This window comes from Zootoca vivipara, chromosome 5 (assembly GCF_965207765.1).
Source record: "Zootoca vivipara chromosome 5, rZooViv2.hap1.1, whole genome shotgun sequence".
NCBI lineage: Eukaryota > Metazoa > Chordata > Lepidosauria > Squamata > Lacertidae > Zootoca > Zootoca vivipara.
Genome location: NC_142588.1, coordinates 81,332,293 through 81,357,080, shown reverse-complemented (window position 1 = coordinate 81,357,080; position 24,788 = coordinate 81,332,293). Strand labels below are relative to the sequence as shown.

The following is a 24,788-nucleotide window of genomic DNA, read 5'->3' as shown; positions in this document are numbered from 1 at the left end:
TGGAACAAACTACAGTATCTGAGTTTATTAATATCAGCTGTCAACATGGAGAGGAGTACACCCACATGCACAAACAAGAACCATTCGCTGCATGAAATTAAGTGAAATCATTTTGCGATGGCTGTGCCACATCAAAATGAGTGTGAGATTTGAATTGAGTCTGGGCAACATGGGCCATGTGAGTTCATGACTGACCAACGATTAGTACCCAACACTCCGAGTTCCAAGTCCAGCCTTCCCATTATTATTATTTTTTATTATTATCTATTGAATTGATATACCACCCTATACCCAGTGCAGTTCACAGAACAAAATCAGAACATAAAACCACAAAAGATATATTCAAAATAAAAACAACAACCCCACTGGCTTATGCTGGCTTGAGGTTGCAAATACAAAGGCCCAAATGGTTCGAAATGGTGTTTAACTTCCAACACATCACCTACTTGCGTGCCAGAAAGACTACTAGAACAGATATTTTAAAATATAATCATGTGAATATAAGTATAAAACATTGCTCTGCATTCCCTAGGAAGAGCCCCACCATTGCTAAGAAAACGAAGGGCCAAGTCCCTCTTAAAATCTGATCCTAACAATCAAGCAAAGGCGAATGCTGATAAAGCTAGAGTGACACTTACGAAGGTCACAGCGGATTCCGTAGTACCCTGGCAGGCAGCCACACTTGCCGGTGACATGATGGCACTCTTCATTCTTTCCAGAGCACTGACATACTTGGTTACAGTTCTCCCCATATGTGCCTGGCAGACAAGCTGAGGGAAGAGGAAATGTAAACCGATGAATTACATTTGTCTTGGTAAACACAGTGCTCAAACAAAGAGCCGGGTAGAATTTATTCAATAAGACCGCTGCCTGCAGAAGAATGCTGCCCTCTGGGACTTTGGGTTTATTACGTTTGCTTGGGGATTACTTTGTGGTTTGATTTTGTTTTGCTCAGTCAATTTGTGCCCAACTGTCATGGGCCAGTTGCAATTTTCTTGTCACTTAGAGAAAGTCATAGGTTGATGTCAAGGAAAATCGACTAAAATAATAAAACTCAGGAGAGTCTCCCAAATATGCGTGGTGACTCTCTCGCCCACAGATGCCTTAAAGCTTCAAGTCAGCTTCAAATGCTTTTGCTGTTTCTTTCTTGATTCTCTCTCTCTGCCGAGGCGGGGAGCTCATGCTAAAAGTCTGCGGTTTATGCTATGTGAGCTATTCTCCACCACAAATACAAGTGTATGTTTAAATGGTGTGTTTCCAGTGACATGTCATGGGAAAGCATCCAAGTTACTTAGGGGCTGGTTCACACATGCAAGGACACTTGATCATATCACATGACAACTCACATAGAATGATAGAATTGTAGAGTTGGAAGGGTCATCTAGTCCAACCCCTGCAATACAGGAATCTTTTTGCCCAATGTGGGGCTTGAACCCGCAACCCTGAGATGAAGAGACTCATGTTCTACCAGCTGAGTTATTCCAGGCGGTTAAACCAATTGATTAACATGAATTGGTTAAAGTTAACATTGAAATTAATTGCATAGCATTTTTGAAGTGATGTGAAAGTGCTATCTATGATGGCCCATTCACACATGAGAGTCATCACTTCTTGGATCAGTTGGCAAGTGATGAATGGGCATGTATGAACCGGCCTCAAGTGTGGTGGGAGAAATAAATGCTTCATTTCTGCACCTGCTAGGGCATTGGAGGAAATCATGTGTACCAAACACTATAGACCTTCAAAGCAAGAACTGCACATGTGAAGCACCCTTTGGGTTCAATGAGTCAAAACCTCAGTAAGGTCCAGTTTGACCATAATGGGAATCCATAGTTTCCTGCTCTATGTCCTGGGTTTATGGGCCTACCCCTCTTTCTCCTTTGCAGCTTTCTCCCAAGCCTTTTCAAATTAGCCACTCTGAAATTCTTGTTGGTGTGCTTTCCTACTGTTTTATGTGTCGTAATAACTCACTTGGTGTAACACGAGACTCTTCATCTCAGGGTTGTGGGTTCGAACCCCACATTGGGCAAAAGATTATTGTGGTCCCTTCCAACTCTACAGTTATATCATTATGCTAGACTAGTATCTTGAAGCCTGTTAAAATAACGGGTGCTAGAGCAGACCTGTTGCTCTAGCAACCTTGGGTACCTGTCTCTCTCATCCCCGGAGAGCTGCTGCCTTCTGGGCTCCCTTGCCAACAGAAGTTCCTGAGTGGGCAGCCTGGGGTGGTGGTGGCGCGGACAGAGTGAGAGCTGCTCTGAACCCCGAGAGACTGAGCTCCCTTAGGTGCCGGCCAACGCGCTCCATCTCTGTGTTCCAAGTCCCAACGGCTGTCCGTGGGGCACATGCGCAGTTGCGCAATTCCACGGACACAGGGACTGGACGCAGAGACACTTGGAGTTTATTATATAGGATACTCTATTTCTGTGCTCCACTTTCCATGCCGGTTTATTGTTTTCTTATGCTGCATTTTGTATTTGCATATCTTATTGTCAGGTTGGGTTGGTTTTTATTGTAAGCTGCTTTATGCCAGAAGTTTCTCAAAATTTATAAATAAGGTATGCATTTGAGGTATAGATTTTAAAATAAATTAAATGAACCACCTTGCTCCGCACACTGTTAATTCTTCACTTCTTTCACTGTGGAACTCCCTGCCCATTGACTTGAGGCAGGTGCCTTTACTGTATTGTTTTCAGTGCCTGCTAAAAGCTTCCTTCCAGTGAAAAGCTTGTTTGACTAGGGCAAGCCTACCCAGATACGTAAAACTGATATGTCTTTTTAACATTTCACTTTCTTGATGCATATTTATAACATCTTCTCATGTCAGCTTGTTTTTAACGCTGACTTCTCTCCAGAGTTTTAATGTAAGTTTTTGTTGTTGTTGTTTAGTCGTTTAGTCGTGTCCGACTCTTCGTGACCCCATGGACCATAGCACGCCAGGCACTCCTGTCTTGCACTGCCTCCCGCAGTTTGGTCAAACTCATGTTCGTAGCTTCGAGAACACTGTCCAACCATCTCGTCCTCTGTCTTCCCCTTCTCCTAGTGCCCTCAATCTTTCCCAACATCAGGGTCTTTTCCAAGGATTCTTCTCTTCTCATGAGGTGGCCAAAGTATTGGAGCCTCAGCTTCACAATCTGTCCTTCCAGTGAGCACTCAGGGCTGATTTCCTTAAGAATGGATAGGTTTGATCGTCTTGCAGTCCATGGGACTCTCAAGTCTCCTCCAGCACCATAATTCAAAAGCATCAATTCTTCGGCGATCAGCCTTCTTTATGGTCCAGCTCTCACTTCCATACATCACTACTGGGAAAACCATAGCTTTAACTATACGGACCTTTGTAGGCAAGGTGATGTCTCTGCTTTTTAAGATGCTGTCTAGGTTTGTCATTGCTTTTCTCCCAAGAAGCAGGCGTCTTTTAATTTCGTGACTGCTGTCACCATCTGCAGTGATCAAGGAGCCCAAGAAAGTAAAATCTCTCACTGCCTCCATTTCTTCCCCTTCTATTTGCCAGGAGGTGATGGGACCAGTGGCCATGATCTTGGTTTTTTTGATGTTGAGCTTCAGACCATATTTTATGTTAACCACCTAGAGAGCTTTATAGGATTAAGCGGTATACAGATTCTGGTGATGAACAAACGAATGGATGAACAAATGAATAACCTTATTCCTTCATGACAACACACACACACACACACACACACACACACACACACACACATTAGGGGACTTACTTCTTTCGCAGCCACTGCCCACAAAACCTGGAGGGCAGCCACACTCCCCGCTCACGTGGTTGCAAGGGACACCTGGAGGGCATTTGCAGTGCTCAGAACAATTGCTGCCATAGTAGCCAGGCAGGCAACCTGGAGAAAATAAAAGCAAAGTCATCTCTGTTAGAAGTCTGAATATACTTCTAAGTACTGTGACCCATCCTCTCCCTATGGCTCCAAATGGCCCTCTTGCTGTTCCCTAGAATTCTCCCCTCCACATGCCATTGTTCAACCCCTATTGTTGTCTGCAGTGTTTTCCAGCAGCTTCTGCTCAGGATAAACAAGTTGAGTGACCCATGCACAAACCAGGAAGAAGAAGAAGAAGAAGAAGAAGAAGAAGAAGAAGAAGAAGAAGAAGAAGAAGAAGAAGAAGAAGAAGAAGAAGAAGAAGAAGAAGAAGAAGAAGAGGAAGAAGAAGAAGAAGTAGTTTGAATTTGATATCCCGCTTTATCACTACCCGAAGGAGTCTCAAAGCTGCCAACATTCTCCTTTCCCTTCCTCCCCCACAACAAACACTCTGTGAGGTGAGTGGGGCTGAGAGACTTCAGAGAAGTGTGACTAGCCCAAGGTTACCCAGCAGCTGCATGTGGAGGAGTGGAGACATGAACCTGGTTCCCAAGATTACGAGTCCAGTGCTCTTAACCACTACACCACACTGGAAATCTCTCTCTCTTTCTGTGTGTGTGTATGGGGGAGAGGGAGAGGGAGAGGGAGAGGGAGAGGGAGAGGGAGAGGGAGAGGGAGAGGGAGAGGGAGAGAGAGAGAGAGAGAGAGAGAGAGAGAGAGAGAGAGAGAGAGAGAGAGAGAGAGAGAGAGAAACAATAGCCCAAATGAGCATGGTTTGACTAGGCTCCCCAGCCTTCATTTATTGGAAAACTATGGACAACTTCAGGTCAGTGGGATTTGAGATGTCACAGAGCAAAAGAGGGCTTAATGGGAACTTACGCTTGTCACACTGTTCTCCTCTCCAGCCTTTTTCACAGTGACACATTCCAGTCTGCGGGTTGCAGGAGGAGCTGTGCTCACAGTCACACAGCCCTTCACACCTCTCCCCAAAGGAACCATTTGGACAAGCTGTGGATAAATTGTGAAACACAAGCAAAATGAATACGTTCTCTCCCAGAGGGCAGGGGGTTGAATAATTTGAGCGCAACCACCACCACCTAAGGAAATAGTCAATATTTATCAACAGGGACACCTCGAAATTATGAGTGCCACGCTGAAGGTCAAGATTGGTAATCTGAAAGGAGTGTCATAGAGTTAAACTTTGAAAAGCAAAATTCCAGAACGGTTTGTCTATATTACGAGCGTCCCAACCACACACAGTTGAGGCCTACACATGCTGCACATCCTCTCCAGGTATTTTTCATAACTCAAGAGTCTCGAAAGTTTCTCATGGATTGTCAATGTACACTTAAGTATGTATGGGTTGTGTCCCATGTGAGTCCTATTCAGAGTAGATCCCCCTGAAATTAATGGACCTGGCTTAATTTCAAAGGGTCTACTCTGAGTAGGACTAACATGAGATACAACCCTATGAATGTAGACACATCAGTTTGCTAATACTTTACTGTATAGCAGGGGTCAGCAAACCTTTTCAGCAGGGGGCCAGTCCACCGTCCCTCAGACTTTGTGGGGGGCCAGACTATATTTTGGGGAAAAAGGAACGAATTCCTATGCCCCACAAATAACCCACAGATGCATTTTAAATAAAAGGACACATTCTACTCATGTAAAAACACGCTGATTCCCGGATCTTCCGCAGGACGGATTGAGAAGGTGATTGGGCCGGATCCAGCCCCCGGGCCTTAGTTTGTCTACCCATGTTGTATAGGAAACAACCTGGACTTAGAATTCCACGGATGAAAGAAAAGTTGAGATCCAAGGATGACAGTGTCCTCCATGACCATTTATATACAATTTTTGTGTAGTTTTTTTTTAAAATCACACATAAATGAGATGGAACAGACTTTCGAATGAACACATGTGAAAGTGGCATGGACCAGAAACTGAGTGATCTGTCCACCCCTAGTTTCTGTAAAGCATTTGGCCTGTTTGTGAGCTATTCAAGATTTAGGACAAAGGTGGAAACCAAAGTCAAGAGTCCCACTATTTACCATCAAGCATAATAGACAATGGGGTCCTTGACTTTGGTTTTCACCTGAAGAGAAAGAGAGCGGGTGTGTATGTAAAGGAAGCCGTTGAGATGATAGGTTTTGAAGGAGGAGAAAGAAGCCATACCTTGAAAGGGGGAAAAGGAAGACAGGAGTCCCCATACCTGAAAGGACAGCAAAGAATCAGAAAACGCAGATCGAGCTTTTGCATTTGATTCATACACTAACTGGCTTATGGTGGGCTGTTGGTCCACTGGGAGTATCTCTGCTGGCAGGAACCAGTAGAGAGCCCCAAAACGGGGCACTCCAAGGCAGGGAGTGAGCAAAACAGAACTGGCCCAGGAACCACTGGATCCTGAAACAGTTTATCTGCTTTCGTACAATGGCATCAGACCAAGCCGTCTTGCTCTTCACCTTCCACTGCAGCCACTGTTGTTGCCCACCACTAGAGGGCGCTCATTTAGATTGCATCTTAAGACAGAAACCCTGAAACCATTCATTTAGGCCAGGCATAGGCAAACTCAGCCCTCCAGATGTTTTGGGACTACAACTCCCATCACCCCTAGCTAACAGGACCAGTGGTCAGGGATGATGGGAGTTGGAGTCCCAAAACATCTGGAGGGCCGAGTTTGCCTATGCCTGATTTAGGCCTTTTTACCGAAGTCCCATTAAACACCAGTGCAAATGCTCCAGTGTAATGGATGTCATTACCACAGCTTTAGAGCTCCTATCTTAAGGCTTGATGCAGGACCAAAAATTGTGTGGGAGAGTGCAAAGGCACATAACTGCAAGATGTAGCGAGTGCAGAAATGGCACATAATCACAAAGGGATACAGCAACACAAATATTTTCGATTATCACGGGGGCTTTTATAAAGTTAAAAGAACTGCGATCCTTACGAGTATCACAATGGTCCCCAATCCAGCCTGGACGACAAGTGCATTTCCCAGAACGATGATCACAAATTCCACCATTGCTACAGCTGCAGTTCTGCTGGCACCTTTCTCCATACTTCCCTGCTTCACACTCTGCAGTGAAAGAGAACAGACTTTCACCAGTTTATGAATGAAACTGTCCAGCCTGAAAAGAACTCAGTCTTGGCAGTTGACGACCTTCAGCTCTGCTTAGATTAAGTTTAACCAATGTAGGTTTATTACTAGTGTACTGTTACTCACCCAAGCCCTTTGGGGACGAGGCATTATATGAACTGAAATGAATATGGAAGCAATATTGACAATATTTTCTCGAATTTACCCAGTTCACAAGCTATTCCGGTCCAACCTTTGGGGCATAGGCACTCTCCAGTCGCGGGATCACAAGTAGCCTGATTTTTACAGATGCAATGCTCTAGGCAGTCCTTACCATACAGACCCGGAGGGCAGCCTGTGGACAAGAATATATTTTAGCTTAACATGAAAGGACCATCACTAAAATTGTGCATAAGAGTCCTTTTAAAAAATGAGGATGAGGCATGGTCTGCATTCGACTGTTGCAAAGGACGCTTTTCGTACCTCATATGATTATTGTATTTTAATATTCTGTTGGAAGCCGCCCAGAGTGGCTGGGGAAACCCAGCCAGATGGGCGGGTTAATAAATAATAATAATAATAATAATAATTATTATTATTATTGGTGGTTCAAGAGTGCCATTAAGGGAGATCAGAGTAGGGAGCTGCCCTTGCTCACTATTATTCCTCAAGAATTTCTTGTTGTTGAGGAATGAAAAGCAGCCACAACAGCAAATGCTCTTAAAACTGTGTGGTTTGAGTATTTTGCAATTTAACTTTGAGTGTATCAAAGGTCAATCTCACAGTGCAAACTTGCAACCCCGATTTCTTATTTGCAATGTTGGTTTGAAAACAACAGCAAACTCTCAGGAACAACCCAGACATTATAATTAAAGAGGCAGACAAGGGTGGAGCTGTCGTCATCATGAACAAAACTGATTACATCCAAGAGGCCCACAGACAACTTTCCAATACTGCCTTTTACATGAAATTGGACTCAGACCCCACACAAGCATACAAAAAAGAACTGAACAAGATTATTAAGGAGCTACCCCTACACATCCAAGAACAGATCCTCACAAACACACCAGCGGAACCTCGGCCAGGAACTTTCTATCTTCTACCCAAAATTCACAAACCAGGAAACCCAGGACGCCCCATCATCTCAGGTATTGGCACCATTACAGTGGGTGTTTCCGGCTATATGGACTCTGTTCTGAAACCATATGCTATCAGTGCTCCCAGCTACGTACGTGACACCACAGATTTTCTGAGGAAAATACAATATTTGAACAATCTTCCTAACAATACTATACTAGCCACTATGGATGTGGAATCTCTATATACCAACATCCCACACAATGATGGTTTACAAGCCATAAGGAACACCATTTCAGATAAAACCACAGCGGACTTTGCTACCAAACTCTGCCACTTTGTCCTTACCCACAACCACTTCAAATTTGGTGATGACCTGTTCCTCCAGATCAGCGGCACAGCCATGGGCACCCGCATGGCCCCACAGTATGCCAACATCTTCATGGCAGATTTAGAACAACGTTTCCTTAACTCCTACCCACTCAAACCTCTCCTGTACCTGCGATACATTGACGATATTTTTATTATCTGGACACATGGACAACAGACCCTGGAAACCTTCCACCAGACATTCAATGACTTTCACCCCACCATCAACCTAACAATGAACCAATCTATGCAAGAAATACATTTTTTGGACACTACTATAAAAATACAGGATGGACGTATAGACACCACCTTATACAGAAAACCAACTGACCGACAAACATATCTACATGCTTCTAGCTACCATCCCAAACATACCAAACAATCCATCGTATACAGCCAGGCCTTACGTTACAACCGCATCTGTTCCAACTCTACAGACAGAGAATCTCACCTAAGAGATCTACAGCAAACCTTTTTAGAACTAAAATATCCACCTGATGAAGTTAAACAACAGATCAACAGAGCCAGACAGATACCTAGAGAGAACCTGCTGCAAGACAGACCCAAAAAAGAAAATAACAGAACACCACTAGTCATCACATACAGCTCCCAAGCTAAAACAGTACAACGCATCATCAGAGATCTACAGCCTCTCCTGGACAATGACCGCTTCCTTTCTCAAGCTCTGGGAGGAAGACCTTTCATTGCCTACAGACAGCCACCCAATCTTAAACAACTCCTCACCCACAATAATACAACCACCAGACTTAACATGGACACTGGTACCAGAGCCTGCAATAAACCCAGATGCCAACTTTGCTGCCACATACACCCAGACAACACCATTACTGGCCCCAACAACATCCAACATACCATCTCAGGACTATTTAATTGCTCATCCTCTAACATTGTGTATGCCATCAAATGCCAACAGTGCCCTTCAGCTCTCTATATTGGACAAACAGGCCAAACCCTACGCCAAAGGATAAATGGACATAAATCTGACATCAGGAACCAGAAGACAGAAAAACCAGTAGGAGAACACTTCAATCTCCCAGGACATTCTATACAAGATCTCAAAGTAGCTGTCTTACTACAAAAGAATTTCAGAAATAGACTGGAAAGAGAAGTTGCTGAATTGCAACTTATCACCAAGCTCAAAACCATGGAGGGACCTGGTTTGAACAGAGATATCGGGTTCTTATCTCATTATACATGATAAGCGATCTTCAGCCATCTCAACCCTTGCTTTTTCATGCAAAACCATTTGCAGTCGTTTGCGGTCATCAACAGCTATCAGTCAGTCAATCACCCATTTCCACCACCCTTCTGAGTGATCCCCCCTCCCCATCCCCACCCCTCCCCACCCCTTCTCTACATAAGTGCCTGGAAACTTCCATTTCACTGTATCTGAAGAAGTGTGCATGCACACAAAAGCTCATACCAAAATAAAAACTTAGTTGGTCTTTAAGGTGCTACTGAAGGAATTTTTTTATTTAACAGCAAACTCGCACTATTATCTATTTTAAAACCTCCTCACACAGAGAAGCTATTTATACCTCTCCTTATTTCTGAATGGATGATGACGATGAATTTAATTTATTGCCCTCTCTGCACGCCAAGGGCCCAAGGTGGGTAACAACAATTTAAAATACATTTGGGATGGGAAGATGGGGATGCAATCCTGGCATCCAATGAAATGTGGGCGTATGGAAGGTGGGTAAATGTTCAGTGTAAAAAGTTGCAACATGACCATATCAAAAGATATTTGGGTTAAACTAATATAATTTAGTTTCGTTGGGCTGATGCTGTTGTCTTTTCTCCCATTAATGGGGACAATGATGGCAGTGGGCATGCCTGTGTCATTTAGTCCAGCCTCTTTTCGTGCTCTTTTGGATGTGGCAGACATTTTGCATTATGCCACAACCCTATGACGGCCAATTTGTGCTCATAACACTTTCTCAAAATTCCAGATGTTCCCACTAGCCCAGAAAGGTTGGTGACTTCTGATCTAATGTAAAAGGGTCCCACTCAGACTGCTCACTGACATGTGAATCTCCTACCTGCAGGCGGTGTTTTTATGCATTAAAAAATGGCATCCCTACCTGCTGTCACAAGTGATACAGGCTATTTTACTACCTTAAGTCTCTACCATCTCATTGGGGTCATGGGTGGTGCTGTGGTCTAAACCACAGAGCCTCTTGGGCTTGCCGACTGGAAGGTGGGCGGTTCAAATCCGTGCGATGGGTTGAGTTCCCGCTGCTCTGTCCCAGTTCCTGCCAACCTGGCAGTTCAAAAGCACACCAGTGCAAGTAGATAAATAGGGAAGGTAAATGGCATTTCCGTGCGCTCTGGCTTCCGTCACGATGTTCCGTTGCACCAGAAGCGGTTTAGTCATGCTGGCCACATGACCCAGAAAGCTGTCTATGGACAAATGCCAGCTCCCTCGGCCTGAAAATGAGATGAGCACCAGACTCCATAGTCGCCTGTGACTGGATTTAACCGTCCAGGGGTCCGTTGCCTTTTTTTACCTTACCATCTCATTCTACTGCATATGAAGACCAGACCTTTGTTTCATTGCCACCTTGGTCTACTGTTATTGGGCAAACTAGGCCCAAATTTAAATCCACAATGTACCTTCCTGACAAACCGGTCCTCTCCATCCTGCTGTGCATATGCATGCCCCAGTGATGTGGTCACAGAGTGCTGCGTTCTTACAATTGCAACGCTGACGGCAGCTTTGTCCGTAAGTGTTACTGTGACAAGCTGGGGAGAGGGAAAGAGAGAAAATGAACCATAAAGCCCAATCACGAGACATCAAAGGACACTTCAAATTCATTTGGAACTCAATTCAAGGAAAATAAAGAGAGGAAAGAGAGGAAACTGACTTGGGATGGGCAATACTTTCAAGTCACACACATGTGTTTGTATATTCATTGTGACTGACAAAGAGACCCGCAAATATGTATCATCATAACACAATTTGAATGGTGATTTCTTTCTTTTCTTAGAAAGTAACAATTGGAATCATTTGCGTGATAGATCAGCTGTCGTCTTCCAACAGAATGTCTGGGTACAAAACAAACAGCCACAGCCAGTCTGACAGACTGTTTGTTTGGAAACTCTTCTACAAAGCCGAGCCTTTTCTTTATTGCTGCTGGCAGAATCGCTGTAATACCAAATGAGGCTGATATGGTATCAGACCCCTCTCAAAGGGATGAAGCGAAGGTGAAATGGTCCAGTCTTGGGTTCCTGTTCTGCACAAATAAACTAAAATGTGCAAATACAGCACCAACTCCTCTCAAAAAACAAACCATGCACATGTTTGCACCAAGTGTCCAAAGGAACATTTTGTGTGAAACTGCATAATTTGCATGCTTTATTCTGATTTCCCATTGCAGATTTTGCTATCTTTGTTTCAAAGGTGGGCATGGAGGTACCAGTAGCAGTTCAGTATTCTTTTGTCTCTTCTTTTTTATCACCACTGCTCAGAGCAGGAAGAAAAAGTCTGATCTGGTAGAATGCAGAGAGCTGTTTTATCCACTCAGACCTATGGCCTAATGCATGGAAAGAGAGCTGGGTTTACTGGACCTTTGGTCTGATACAACATTGCAATCCTACATTTTCTCCCTCATACATGACTTTGTGTGGCTCTACGTATGCAGATATATAGCACCTGGTGCTCATGTTTAAACTTAGCATGTGTTGCCAGCTGCCACAAGGTAAAAGTAGCATCTATCTATCTAGCTCCAATACTTTGGCCACCTCATGAGAAGAGAAGACTCCCTGGAAAAGACCCTGATGTTGGGAAAGATGGAAGGCACAAGGAGAAGGGGACGACAGAGGACGAGATGGTTGGACAGTGTTCTTGAAGCTACGAACATGAGTTTGACCAAACTGCAGGAGGCAGTGGAAGACAGGAGTGCCTGGCGTGCTCTGGTCCATGGGGTCACGAAGAGTCGGACATGACCAAACGACTAAACAACAACAACATCCCTGTGGTAAGTACCATGCACACATCTGCAACCAATTCAAAATGTGGATAATGGGAGCATGATACAAATTTGCATCACCACGTGATTGGGTACTGTGAGCTGCCTTACATATGCCAATGTGTACCCGGTATTGAACTACTGTGTGGTTGCATGTACCCCATGGTAGATAAAAAGGTAAAGTACCCCTGGATGGTTAAGTGGTTAAGTCTAATCAAAGGCGACCATGGGGTTGTGGAGCTCATCTCGCTTTCAGGCCGAGAGAACCGGTGTTTGTCCGCACACAGCTTTCCGAGTCATGTGGCCAGCATGACTAAACCACTTCTGGCGCAACAGAACACCATGATGGCAGCCAGAGCGCACAGAAACGCTGTTCCCCTTCCTGCCACACCAGGATCTATTTTTCTACTTGCACTGGCGTGCTTTCGAATTGCTAAGTTGGCAGGAGCTGGGCCAGAGCAACGGGAGCTCACTCTGTGCAGGGATTCGAACTGCCAACCTTCCGATCAGCAAGCCCAAGAGGCCCAGAGGTTTAGACCACAGCGCCACCTGCATCCCTTCCCATGGTAGGATAATAAGCAATCACTGTATGTAAACAATTGCTGACACCCATGTGAATGGGTCAGAAAATGGGGAGGATTCCTTCTGCTTTCATTGACCTCATATTATTCTCTTTGGGTCAATGGCTTGGGGCTATTAGAGAAAAAAATCAGACACAGCGATTGTCTGAAGTCACGAATCTATGACTGGGGTAGAGATCCTGAACGTTCCTGACTTCTATTTAAGGTTTTCCTTTCTATATTATACTGGCTTATTTCCCTACTCTGCAGCATGGGACGTAGGATGCTGTCGAGCCATCTGTTCTTTCTCTTCCACATCCTCTGGGCATGGCTGGCAGGTGAACTTTCTGCTGGCCATGTCCCAACCCAGCAAGGCCTGCCATGACAGATGCAGAACTTCTGGTACTTTAGACAGCTAAACAAATGCCTTTGGGTGCCCTCTAGAGTACTAGACAGGAACAGCTGGTTCTGCCAAACGGATGTGCAAGAAGACCTATCTTCATTGTGTTGCACTGAGCCATCACTGACTCACTTTGATCCAAGGCTGCTGGCCAGAGTTCAGCTCTGGAACCTATTGAAATGCTGGTCCTCAACTGCGGAACATCATTGTCACTCTAACTAATGATGAATTCACTCTCAGGGTGCCAACAGCACAGTAACCAAGGGCACCTAACAGGAAGAGGAAGGTATCGGCATGCTCAGTGTAACTCATAAGTTTGCAGAAGTACAAAAAGTTGTTAAAAATCAGGACCCAAAATAGCGCAATAAAGATTGGGCATGCTTAGTAGGCACAAAACATTACAACTGACATTTCACACGTGCACACATACTCCGGGAAAAGTGTTTTAGTGCTATTTAAAAAAGGTGATTAAAACACGCACATGCACATACCCCTTTCCCAGTTAATGCCTGTTTAGAAATAAATGATGTCATTGCAAAGGGCTTTCCCTCCATCTTTTCATTCAAAGCATCATTGTGTTGTATTCAAGTGGTATTTTGGTAACATTTTGTATTGAATGCAACACACTTGTATTTAAGCAGTATTCCAATTATTTGTTTTATGTAATAATTATGGTGTTTTAATGCAGATTAAAGGATGGATTTGTATAAAAAATTAAACAGGATAATTAAATTATGCACACGGTAAAGGTCACTGTGTGCTGAATTGGAAACTACCCACCTGCCTGATTTGTCAATACACAGATTGTTTGAAAAGGCAGAACAATAGCAGCATGGGCAACCAAACCTAAAGAGTTTGTGATACTCTTCCATTCTGCAAATGGATTACTGGCAATAGGGTGTTTTGTTTTGTCTTTTTTAATTATTATTTTAAAAAAGCTTTTTGGCTGGGGTGGGTAAAACTGGATTAAAAACGGGTAAGAAAAAAAACAGGGTGGCGTTTTTAATTTTATTATTTATTAACTTTGTATACCACCCTTCATCCGTAGATCTCAGGGTGGTTCACGTATGTTTTATTGCATGCGTGAAGAGCACAGAACTTGTCTGGAAGCACTCTAAGAGGCCAGGTAAGGCAGGGCGGTCTCAGCACCTATCTTTCAGAAATTAACCACTTATTAGTGGTGAAGCAAAGGCCAGGTGTGGATATTTTAGGCAGGCATGCAGGCACACGTGCATGCAAACACACACATCTTACAGCAGAACCAGATGTTAGAAGGGTGAGGCAGGTGATGTTGAATACAGCAGCCCCCTCTATTCTGCTCCCCCTCCTCTGGTAGCACCTAGTAACGCAAAATGCAACATCACAGCATCCCATCCCCAGCAAGCTGCTGTCCAAGGACATGAAACTGCAGGAAGCAACCCCAGAGCACGGTCATATCACGCTACGTATTGAAGAAATGCTAGAGTGAAAAGGAGAGGAGGATATATGTTCTTAGAACATCTAACTCGGCCTCAGATACAAGCATTAGTGGCTTCTATTGTCCCGAAAGCTGAATCAGCCATTTTCACGCCTTCTGAATTCTTCAGTCCAAGTAAGACCAGGCTACGAGTAAAGCTCATCAATGTTGCAGCCGTTTGCCTCAGTGCTTCAGACTCGCCCTGCAGGTGCTGGTGTCCTCTGCCTGCTAACCGAGCAAAAGGGGCTCGTTTATTTTATTCCCGCTTGTTGGCAAGTTCTCAGCAGATGGGTTGCATCCTCCCTTATCAATAACTTTGAAAAGCTTTTTCATTCACGCCGAGCAGCCTCCCTAAGCCAGCGGCTTTTAATAGCATTAAGTCTTGGAGCAAATCAATTTCTGTCTCAATTATGCGCCAGTCTTGTGCTCCCCTCCAAACCTTTTACTTCTCTCTTAGGAGAAGATCTCTCCATCACCCGGCACCGCGAGGCCTGCATATAAATACGATGTTGTTGTACATTGCCAGAGGACCTGGAAGCAAGCCATCACCCGACCACTTTAATAGCAACCTTTGGAAGAAACCAGCAGTGTCACCCGTGTATTACAAGGTATTACTGGCCAGTCTTTAAATCAAAGCGATGATTCATTGTTTAGCTAAGAGGCAAAGGGGGCTACCTTCTTTGCATTGTTTCTTGACCTTATCCCTTTCTCGGAGGCAAACGAAGTTGCAAAGACTGTGGCACCTTAACTAGTGCACAAAATAAATCAAAGGTGGTGCAGAAAGCTTTAATGGTCCCATCATGCAAGGACAAATAGTGGGTTTCGGATATGAGTACAGTACACTTTGGTGGGAAGATGAAGGAGACAGGCATGGCTTAAGATGAAGGGTTTTGTTTCTTAATTAAACTTAATATGTAGAAACAAAGCTTGCAGGGCCTTTTAAAAAAAATAAAATGAAATAAATCGCCCAGAAACATCAGTCAAAGACTAAGCTGATTGATTGCTAACTTCACAAATGTTTGGAAAGTCACAGCAAATGGTCTGTGACTGAAGAAAAGTTATCACCGTTCTGATTTGGTAACAGCCTGGGCTCTTATACGAGGTAACACAATAGGCCCATATTTCACCAAGCCTAGAGGGCAGCTACAGAGGTGAAGAACCTTCCTCTTGAGTAGTTCTGCTAACAAATGGTGAGAGTAAAGTGGGTCAAGCGTCCACTGAGCAACTGCAGAATGTGGTGTCCTGAAAAAAAACTTAAGCTTTCAAGTCGAACAGTTTTTAAAAGCGAGGTTCTGGCCCTCACCACCAAGGAAGAAAACCTGACACCGTTCTTAATGTTACCTGCTGGAGGCTCGGAAACAAGGCCACATAATGGCTTCTGTTGCATGGAGAATACGGAGAAAGAATTTGTGCTCTGCAGTCTACAAAGCTGGCTTCAGTTTTTTGGGGAGCCCTTGGACACCTTCGCCTAGGGAAGGTGCTGTTACTATTTCTTGAGGCAAGTGGTGTAGAGATGGCCAATTTGGGGCAAGAGGTTCACTGACTTAAAGAGCTTGCCGGTCTCCTGAGCCATCGTATTACAGCTTATGTAGCACATTTATTTGTGTACAGCTTGGTGAAGCCGGAGGCAATGTTTATTTATTTATTGAACTTATATTCCCACCCTTCTGCTTGAAGGAGCCCAGGGCAGCATCAATAATGCCTTACTACTCATTGATGATGTCTTAAGTGGGCCTTGCACCAGGGAGGAACCAAGATGGCAGCACTGATTCCAAGTAGTAGGGCTCTGGCAACTTCCCTACATGACTAAAATGATTCCTGGCATTGCAAGGTGTCAGACTAGATGACCCTCATGGTCCCTTCCAACCCTCCAATTATATGATGCTAAGGCCTGATGTCATATATGATGTCAGATGTGGGTCAGGTAAAGGCAGGGTTTGGATGGAAGGGGCTTTGCAGGCACCACTGATCAGTTGATCGTCAGCACTTGGGAAAGTACTAAACTTGGGAAATATACAGGCAAACATTCATTCATTCATTCATTTACTGAATCTGAAGAAGTGTGCATGCACACGAAAGCTCATACCAAAATAAAAACTTAGTTGGTCTTTAAGGTGCTACTGAAGGATTTTTTTTATTTTACTTCGACCCAGACCAACACGGCTACCTACCTGTAACCTGAACATAGCTGCCAAGTTATCCCTTTTTTACAGGGATTTTCCCTTATGCTGAATAGGCTTCCTCGTGAGAAAAGGGAAAACTTGGCAGCTATGAACCTGAATCTTTTCAGTCACTTTCTATTGCCCAGAGCAACCCAAAACAACTTACAACCAAACAAGTAGATAGACAAAGTGTCACTTGATGTCACTGCGACATCAAGTGATTGAAAGGTGGCATCATACTTGGCCTACGGCTGTGTGTGTAGCCAGATCCAGTTTTCTACCCATTATGAAGATTGAGCTACAATGTTCAAGGGGAGGGGAGGCCATTGATGTTTCCTTCTGCCAGCAGTCCATTACCCCACCTTCAGGAATAAGTTAGGAGGAGGATTAAAAATAAAGTCCTGGTGCATACACCTCCCTTTGGACTCAGAATGCTAATTACTAACTTAATGCAAACAGAAATGCCGAAAACCGTCTTATAACATTTGTCCATCTAGTTCAATACTGTCTACTCTGACTGGCAGTGGCTCTCTTGGATCTCCGGTAGAGGTCTTTCACATCCCTTGCTACCTGTTCCTTTCAACTAGGGATGCTGCCAAAGCTGCATTCAGGACCTTCTGCATGCAAAACACGTGCTCTTCTACCATGGACCTGTAATCATATATCTCTATCTCTGTATTGTTGCTGTCCGTCTGTCTCAGGAGACAAGTGGAGGATTGTGCCTTTGGGGGTGAAGTCAAATTGTTGGAAGGTTACGGCACCTGCTGTGGCTGTAGAGACTGATACGGGACACATTTGGTTGCATGTCTATATATAATCTATCTATTACAGTGAATTATCTTCTATAAAAAATGGATGTAAACTTGTTTTGCAACGGAGCACAGCATGGCCAGTTTATTATACCCTTTTCTCAGTAGGTGTTGCTGTGGAGGGGTACAAAACTTTTGCTAGCAGGGCACAGTGTTGGTGCCTTTTAGCTGCGAAACCCATTATGAATACATCAGGTGCATTGGTTTGGGCCTGCAAGAACTCATGCTGTTACTACAGGATGGGGCAGTAAGTATATAGCCTTAATCTTTCCCTTGATCCACTTACTTCTCATAGGCATAATGGCTTTGTTGAATACAGTCATACCTCATGTTACGTTTGCTTCATGTTATGTTTTTTTCAGGTTGTGTCCTGCGGCGATCCGGAAGTACCGGAAAGGGTTACTTTCGGGTTTCGCCACTTGCACATGTGCAGTAGCGCTAAATCGTGCTTTGCGCATGTGCACAAGTGCCAGATTGCGCCACGCACCTGCGCAGATACGGCACTTCGGGTTGCGGGCTTTTCACGTTGCAAATGGGCCTCTGGAACGGATCCCGTTTGCAACCAGTGGTACCACTGTATTCCGTAACGATAGAAGCCGATAGAAGCCGTAACGATTCTGGGCTGCATCAATAGGAGTATAGCATCTAGATCTAGGGAAGTAATAGTACCACTATATTCTGCTCTGGTCAGACCTCACCTGGAGTACTGTGTCCAGTTCTGGGCACCACAGTTCAAGAAGGATACTGACAAGCTGGAACGTGTCCAGAAGAGGGCAACCAAGATGGTCAAAGGCCTGGAAACGATGCCTTATGAGGAATGGCTTAGGGTATGTTTAGCCTGGAGAAGAGAAGGTTAAGGGGTGATATGATAGCCATGTTCAAATATATTAAAGGATGCCATATAGAGGAGGGAGAAAGGTTGTTTTCTGCTGCTCCAGAGAAGCGGACACGGAGCAATGGATTCAAGCTTCAAGAATGAAGATTCCACCTAAACATTAGGAAGAACTTCCTGACAGTAAGAGCTGTTCGACAGTGGAATTTGCTACCAAGGAGTGTGGTAGAGTCTCCTTCTTTGGAGGTCTTTAAGCAGAGGCTTGACAGGCATATGTCAAGAATGCTTTGATGGTGTTTCCTGCTTGGCAGGGGGTTGGACTGGATGGCCCTTGTGGTCTCTTCCAACTCTATGATTCTATGATTCTAAGCAAGTTCTGGCAGAGAGGTTTTTGCACACTGCAGCAACCAAACACACCAAGCTGACTCACACCACGAACTCGGCAGGCATCGTGCCTCAGTTGCAAGCAATGTTTACCTCGGAGGATCCAGCTGTTCTCCATTGTTTATGTATGGCAAATGCTTAAATGATTTTTGTTTTTTTGTATAGGAAAGGCCAGAGCTAAACTTGTCTATCAAGAGAATGTATCAACAGAATAAGCATAACAAATTATTGCAGAAGAGAAGTGTTATTGTTACATTCTGTCTACATCAAATGATAAATTCAGACAAAGATCTTCCACGGAAGAGAATGATTTGCACAATCGTCACACTGTTGGATCCACGTGGAACTGGATTATGAAACTGATCTATCTGCTGTGATCACTAAAGAGTTGCTTGCATCCAAGATTCCTTCCCACAACCCATTTCCATTCAGATCCCAGCATACTGTGATTTCAAAGCCAATCCGCCAAGGGACCATCTGCTGCTCTATTGCCATAGAAGTAGATTTGGATAACCTGTGGATGTGGGGATTAGCAAAATGTAGGAGACAACTGTTGCAGCCAACATGTGGTAATAATTTCAAATAGCTGGACCATCATACAATAATTGAATCATCATAACCCTTGCTATTTTTTATTTATGTAAAAAGGGAAGAAATATACTCTACAGCTGTTGTCAAGTGTTTTATGCACACATAAGCAACAGCACATACACATCAAAGTTAACTTGCTCATCATCTTCCCAGCAGCTTCAGCCACTGAACTGCAACCTGCTTATTAAACTTGGGAGGAGCACAAAAATGAAGATTTGGGGTTCCACAGCTGAGCTCTTGGAGGCGAATGCCCCCCAAAATCATGAAAAAATAGGATGTATAAGCATGGTGCTTGCATGCAAACAATCATTCTGCATAAATCACGCTGCACGCACAGATCTGCACCTGCACACAGATCTGGTATGCACACACGGATAAGTTTGGTGAGATTTAGAGAGACACTTTCTCATTAGTACACAAACCTTGCTCACAGCTGGGCCCAATGCAGCCAGGGAGGCACTGGCACGTTCCATCAGTGTGATTGCAGACGGCTCCATTCTTGCAGTCGCACACCTGGTGACAGTCCAGCCCAAAAAAGCCATCTGGACAAGCTGGAGATGGAAAATGATGAGATGGTGATACTCATTTGTGTATACATCTATCTATCTGGCAAGCAATATTCGGCTTCCCTGAAACAGAGCTTTTAGGAAGCAACAGGGGAATGCACACGTTTACGTTTTAGTTAAGAGTTGATCCAAGAGTCTGTCTCTTGCACCGGAGGCAAAGCGGTGCTTGGACTGTAAAACTGGCCTCCCTCCGCATGAAAATGTATAAATAACATAATTGATACTAGCCATAAAATTACGCTGCTGAAAGAATAGCACGGAACGTCTAGTCAGGTACTGATTCAGTCGTGGCCCACCATGCTGAACACAATACACTAGTCAGACATTTATTTAGTGGGTCACAAATGAGATCAGCGCTCCAACCCAATCCACAATGTTTCAAAGGAAGTCCAGGAGATAGTGTGTTGTGACCATGCCAGTGAATTTAAATGAGTGTTCAGGGGCTTCACTTGTTCACTTGCAACCCCACCCCCATGATTAATATGAGAATATTTTTACTCAGCAATTAAGCATGTTAAACTGTAGGGTTTCCAACAGATCGTCCACAAAGAAAACAAGTAACACTCCAGCAGAGGGCCCAACAGTATAGGTACAACATTTCACATGTGGTGGATGCGTGAACACATAAAGCCTTTCTGGAGAGGGTATTTACAGAAATAGGCTATAATACATGTGAAATGTGTTAGTTTGCATTTCTTAGTACAGTGGTACTTCGACTTACGAACGACTCGACAACCGAATTTTTCAATTTACGAATGGGGGTAATGGGCACGCGCTTACAAATGTCTCGACATCCGAAAGAAAACCGCGGCGGTTTTAGATAGGGATTTTTCGACTTACGAATTTTCAGATAGGGTTGCTTCGATTTACGAATTTTTCCGTTTCCAGTGCATTCCTATGGGAAATCGCATTTCCAATGGCGTTTTTCGACTTACGAATTTTTCGACTTAAGAAGGTACCTTCGGAACGGATTAAATTCGTAAGTCGAGGCACCACTGTACAGAAAGTATTGATCTGATGTGTAGAGATCTTTCCTATTCTAATTAATTCAAGAGGGTTTTGGAAGCTTCTGTGTGTGAAAGAAGCAAGCAGAAGGTTTGTGATGTTTGGGTTATACCTTCAGAGAAGCTGAGTACAGCTGGCTTAAACTCTTCTATCAAGGTCATGCTGACCCAGAAGGAGCCTGGGTCTCACTTTCTCTTTCTATTTCTTTTCCTTCTGGTGTGGTGGTCTGTACATAGTATGCCTAGTGTTAAGGTTTAGACTTAATATAAGTTATTGTAGGTTTAAGTTAAGTCTGTTGCAGCTGGATTTCTTATGGACAATGCCAACCCTGAATGTATTGGATTTGTGACCGTTATGGTCATTTGCCTTCAGTAGCAGTAAAGCTCTGCTGGATGAAATATTAATTGCCTCTGGTCTATTTTTTGGGAATCCTGCAACAGTTTAAGTTTTTACTCTGCTCACTATATGCTGGATCAATATTGAGTAGAATTTCCATGACATGTGAAATGTACCCCAGGTTTGGGATTGTTAGCTATTTTTAAAGAAGGGCAATCTGACCTTTGTTATGAAGAACTAATTACTTTTCTTTTGGAAGCAGCACACCTACTAATGGCACAGAATAGAAAAGGACTGGAATTAACTTTCTTGGAGCCTCCTTCCTTGGAGGTTTTTAAGCAGAGGTTGAATGGCCACCTGTCATGTATGCTTTGGGGGTACCTTCTAATTCTACAATTCTGTGATCCTATGATCTCTGTGGACAGATCGTGAAGCTGAGGCTCCAATACTTTGGCCACCTCATGAGAAGAGAAGACTCCCTGGAAAAGACCCTGATGTTGGGAAAGATGGAGGGCACAAGGAGAAGGGGACGACAGAGGACGAGATGGTTGGACAGTGTTCTCGGAAGCTACGAACATGAGTTTGACCAAACTGTGGGAGGCAGTGCAAGACAGGAGTGCCTGGCGTGCTATGGTCCATGGGGTCACAAAGAGTCGGACACGGCTAAACAACTAAACAACAACAACAACATGATCTGTGTATCTCTCATTGGAAACAGAATATATGGTCTATTGCTGTATCAGAAAAAAAATAACCCAAGAGATTACATGCACTGAATAATACAAATGGTGTAGATGATTTTGTTGAAATACGGTATCCTTTTATAAAATCCTTTACTGGTTACCCTCAAGAATGGCAACTACTGAAACCAAAGATTGGGACTTTGGCAGACTTAACTAGATTGATCTGTCCTGGAGTGGGAAGAGTTGAGTTTTTGCTTTTGTATCTGTTTCTCTTTTTCTGTAATTGTTGTATATTGTAAATCAATAAAACTATATTAAATAAATAAATAACAAGGAAAACAAGTAACACTTTAGCATGGTCTGCTCCTGTGTCTTTAACTGCAACTTGATATGCACAAATCAGCAGGTGGTTTCATTGACACATCAAAGCTCCCGTTTATGGCATAGCTACAGCACAGTGGCTGGTTGGAATCATGGCAACCTTAACAGGCTCCCATATAGTAGATCTTCTTACTTGCTCCAAACATTTTAGGGGAGGGGGAGTTAGGCTCTCTTTTTCTATCCACCCCCTGTGTTGTGGGAGGTCACAGTTAAGTACTTGGGAGAAAGGCAGGATATAAATGCATTGAATACAGACACAGAGGGGGGTGGGGGGGTGGGAGAACACAAGGCCTAGGCCAGCTAGAGAGCTGTCCTGTGGCAACAGAGTTTTGACCAAGAGCCTTGGACTAGCATGGGAGCTGTCTCGTAGTATCCAAGTAGCCAGAACTACCAGTATGTATGTAAAGCCAGTTGAGGTGCTTCTCCACTGAGTTGTTGCACCAACACTGAGCAGTTTTATGGTAGAGGTAAACCTGAGAGGTTTAGAGGGTGGCAACACAAGAATAGGTCTTTTCTGCAGTGGCTCCCCGTCTGTGGAATGCTCTCCCCAGGGAGCTTTGCCTGGTGCCTGCATTATACACCTTTAGGCGCCAGGCAAAAACATTCCTCTTTAACCAGGCCTTTGGTTGACTGACAGACACCCTATGCCTTCTTAAAATGTGTTGGGGGTGTTATGGGGTTGTTTTTGTTTTGATTATGTATTTTGTAGTTTAATATTCTGATTTTATCCTGTGAAGTGCCCTGAGACCTGCAGATATAGGGTGGTATAATAATAATAAATAGACCTGGTACTTCTCCCTCTTTCTGTATCTATTCAGGAAGGTCCAGGATCATTATTTGGAGCACACGTAGAGAAGTATTCCAAATGAAGGGGAGATCTCAGGCTGCCAAAGAGGCAGTGTTTCCAGGTCTAAACTTTGGCACAGGAATGTCTCTGTGATGGTGTCTCTGGACCTTAAATTGAGGCTCATACAACAAAAAAATAACATTTAGAATATACTGTACCCCTTTACGTTTGTTTAAAAAGGGACTATCTTCTAAGGTATCTAACCATCATAGATGCAATAGGGCTAATGCTTCTCTAAAACATATGTTTTTTCATTGTCCAATATTGAAATCCTTTTGGCAGAAGGTAACTGAAACCATCAACAGAACTGTATGGAACAGCCTTACATTTGCAGAGCAAAATTTCCCCTTGAATTATGCACATGGAACCTTACAAAATGACAATACGAGTGGACTCTCTGTGCCCTTGCCACAGCAAAAAGACATACTGATGAACTGGAAAAATAAATATGCGACCATGGACGAATTCAATGATATTTGGAATCCATTCTTACAAATACTCTAACAGGTTATAAGATCTGATGAAGTACAATAACAACATTGTAAAATAGAGTTTGGGGTTTCCCTCCTCCCCCTTTATTTTCCCTTCTACACGGGTTGCTTGTCTTTTTCTTTCCCTCTCTCTTATGTACGTCTCACCATGTTTAGTGCGCATATAATTATGTACTTTTTGAACTTTCAATAAATAAATTAATCAGAGAGAGAGAGAGAGAGGAATGTCTCTGTGATTGCTTGAGAACAAGGGAGAGTCTAGAGCAGGGGTGGGGGTCCTGATAGCTGGCATCGGGTCCCTTAGGCATCTTTGGGTGGGATGCCATCTGAAGGCATGGCCTCTAGCTATCCCTCGGGTGCTTCTCCCCTCCTTCAGAGGAGCTTGCACTGAGTTCAGCATCTGAGCATTGACGGTCATTACTTGGGCAATGGTGTATCTTTGAGGGTGAATAAAAGGAGGGAGGAGAGTCCAAAAGTTGTGAGAAAGCATCTCCCCTCCCCCAATGTTTCTTTTTGTGAGCTCCAAGTCCTCGTCTGACACTCTAATCATCACACCACTGTTATGTACTGAGCTGAATCCTATAACAATAGGATCCAGAATGCAGCAGTCTGATTGGTCCGCAGGAGCCACCCAATCCAGCTCCAGTGGAAATGAATCAGCAACCTGATTGGCCTGCTGGAGCAGCCAATTAGGCTGCGGGCAGAAGTCAATCCGCAACATGATTGGCCCACAGGTGCAGCCCTGAAGTAGCCAATCACGCAAGGCCCATTGTGTAAATAATGTCTATAAGCAGACATTTTCGGGGAAAGAGCCATTCTTCTCTTTTTCCTCTATTGCTACTACAAGCTGAATAAAGAGCATGAAATTCACTCTCGACTCCGAGTATATTTCAACCACAATCAGGCTGTGGCACCCTATGACTTCTTCATTTTGTTCC

At 43.9% G+C, this 24,788-nt stretch overlaps 1 protein-coding gene across 1 annotated transcript in view; it reads right to left on the bottom strand.

The window, feature by feature from the left end:
• LOC118093937 (uncharacterized) overlaps positions 1-24,788 on the bottom strand; it is a 197,993-nt gene that overhangs the window by 17,884 nt on the left and 155,321 nt on the right. Inside the window, exons 23-29 of the mRNA XM_088669182.1 lie at positions 19,964-20,092; positions 10,993-11,121; positions 7,136-7,264; positions 6,781-6,909; positions 4,713-4,841; positions 3,732-3,860; positions 639-770 (exon numbers count right to left, since the gene is read on the bottom strand). Of these exons, the coding sequence (XP_088525308.1) occupies positions 639-770; positions 3,732-3,860; positions 4,713-4,841; positions 6,781-6,909; positions 7,136-7,264; positions 10,993-11,121; positions 19,964-20,092 (906 nt within the window). The remainder of the gene's footprint in view (positions 1-638; positions 771-3,731; positions 3,861-4,712; positions 4,842-6,780; positions 6,910-7,135; positions 7,265-10,992; positions 11,122-19,963; positions 20,093-24,788) is intronic.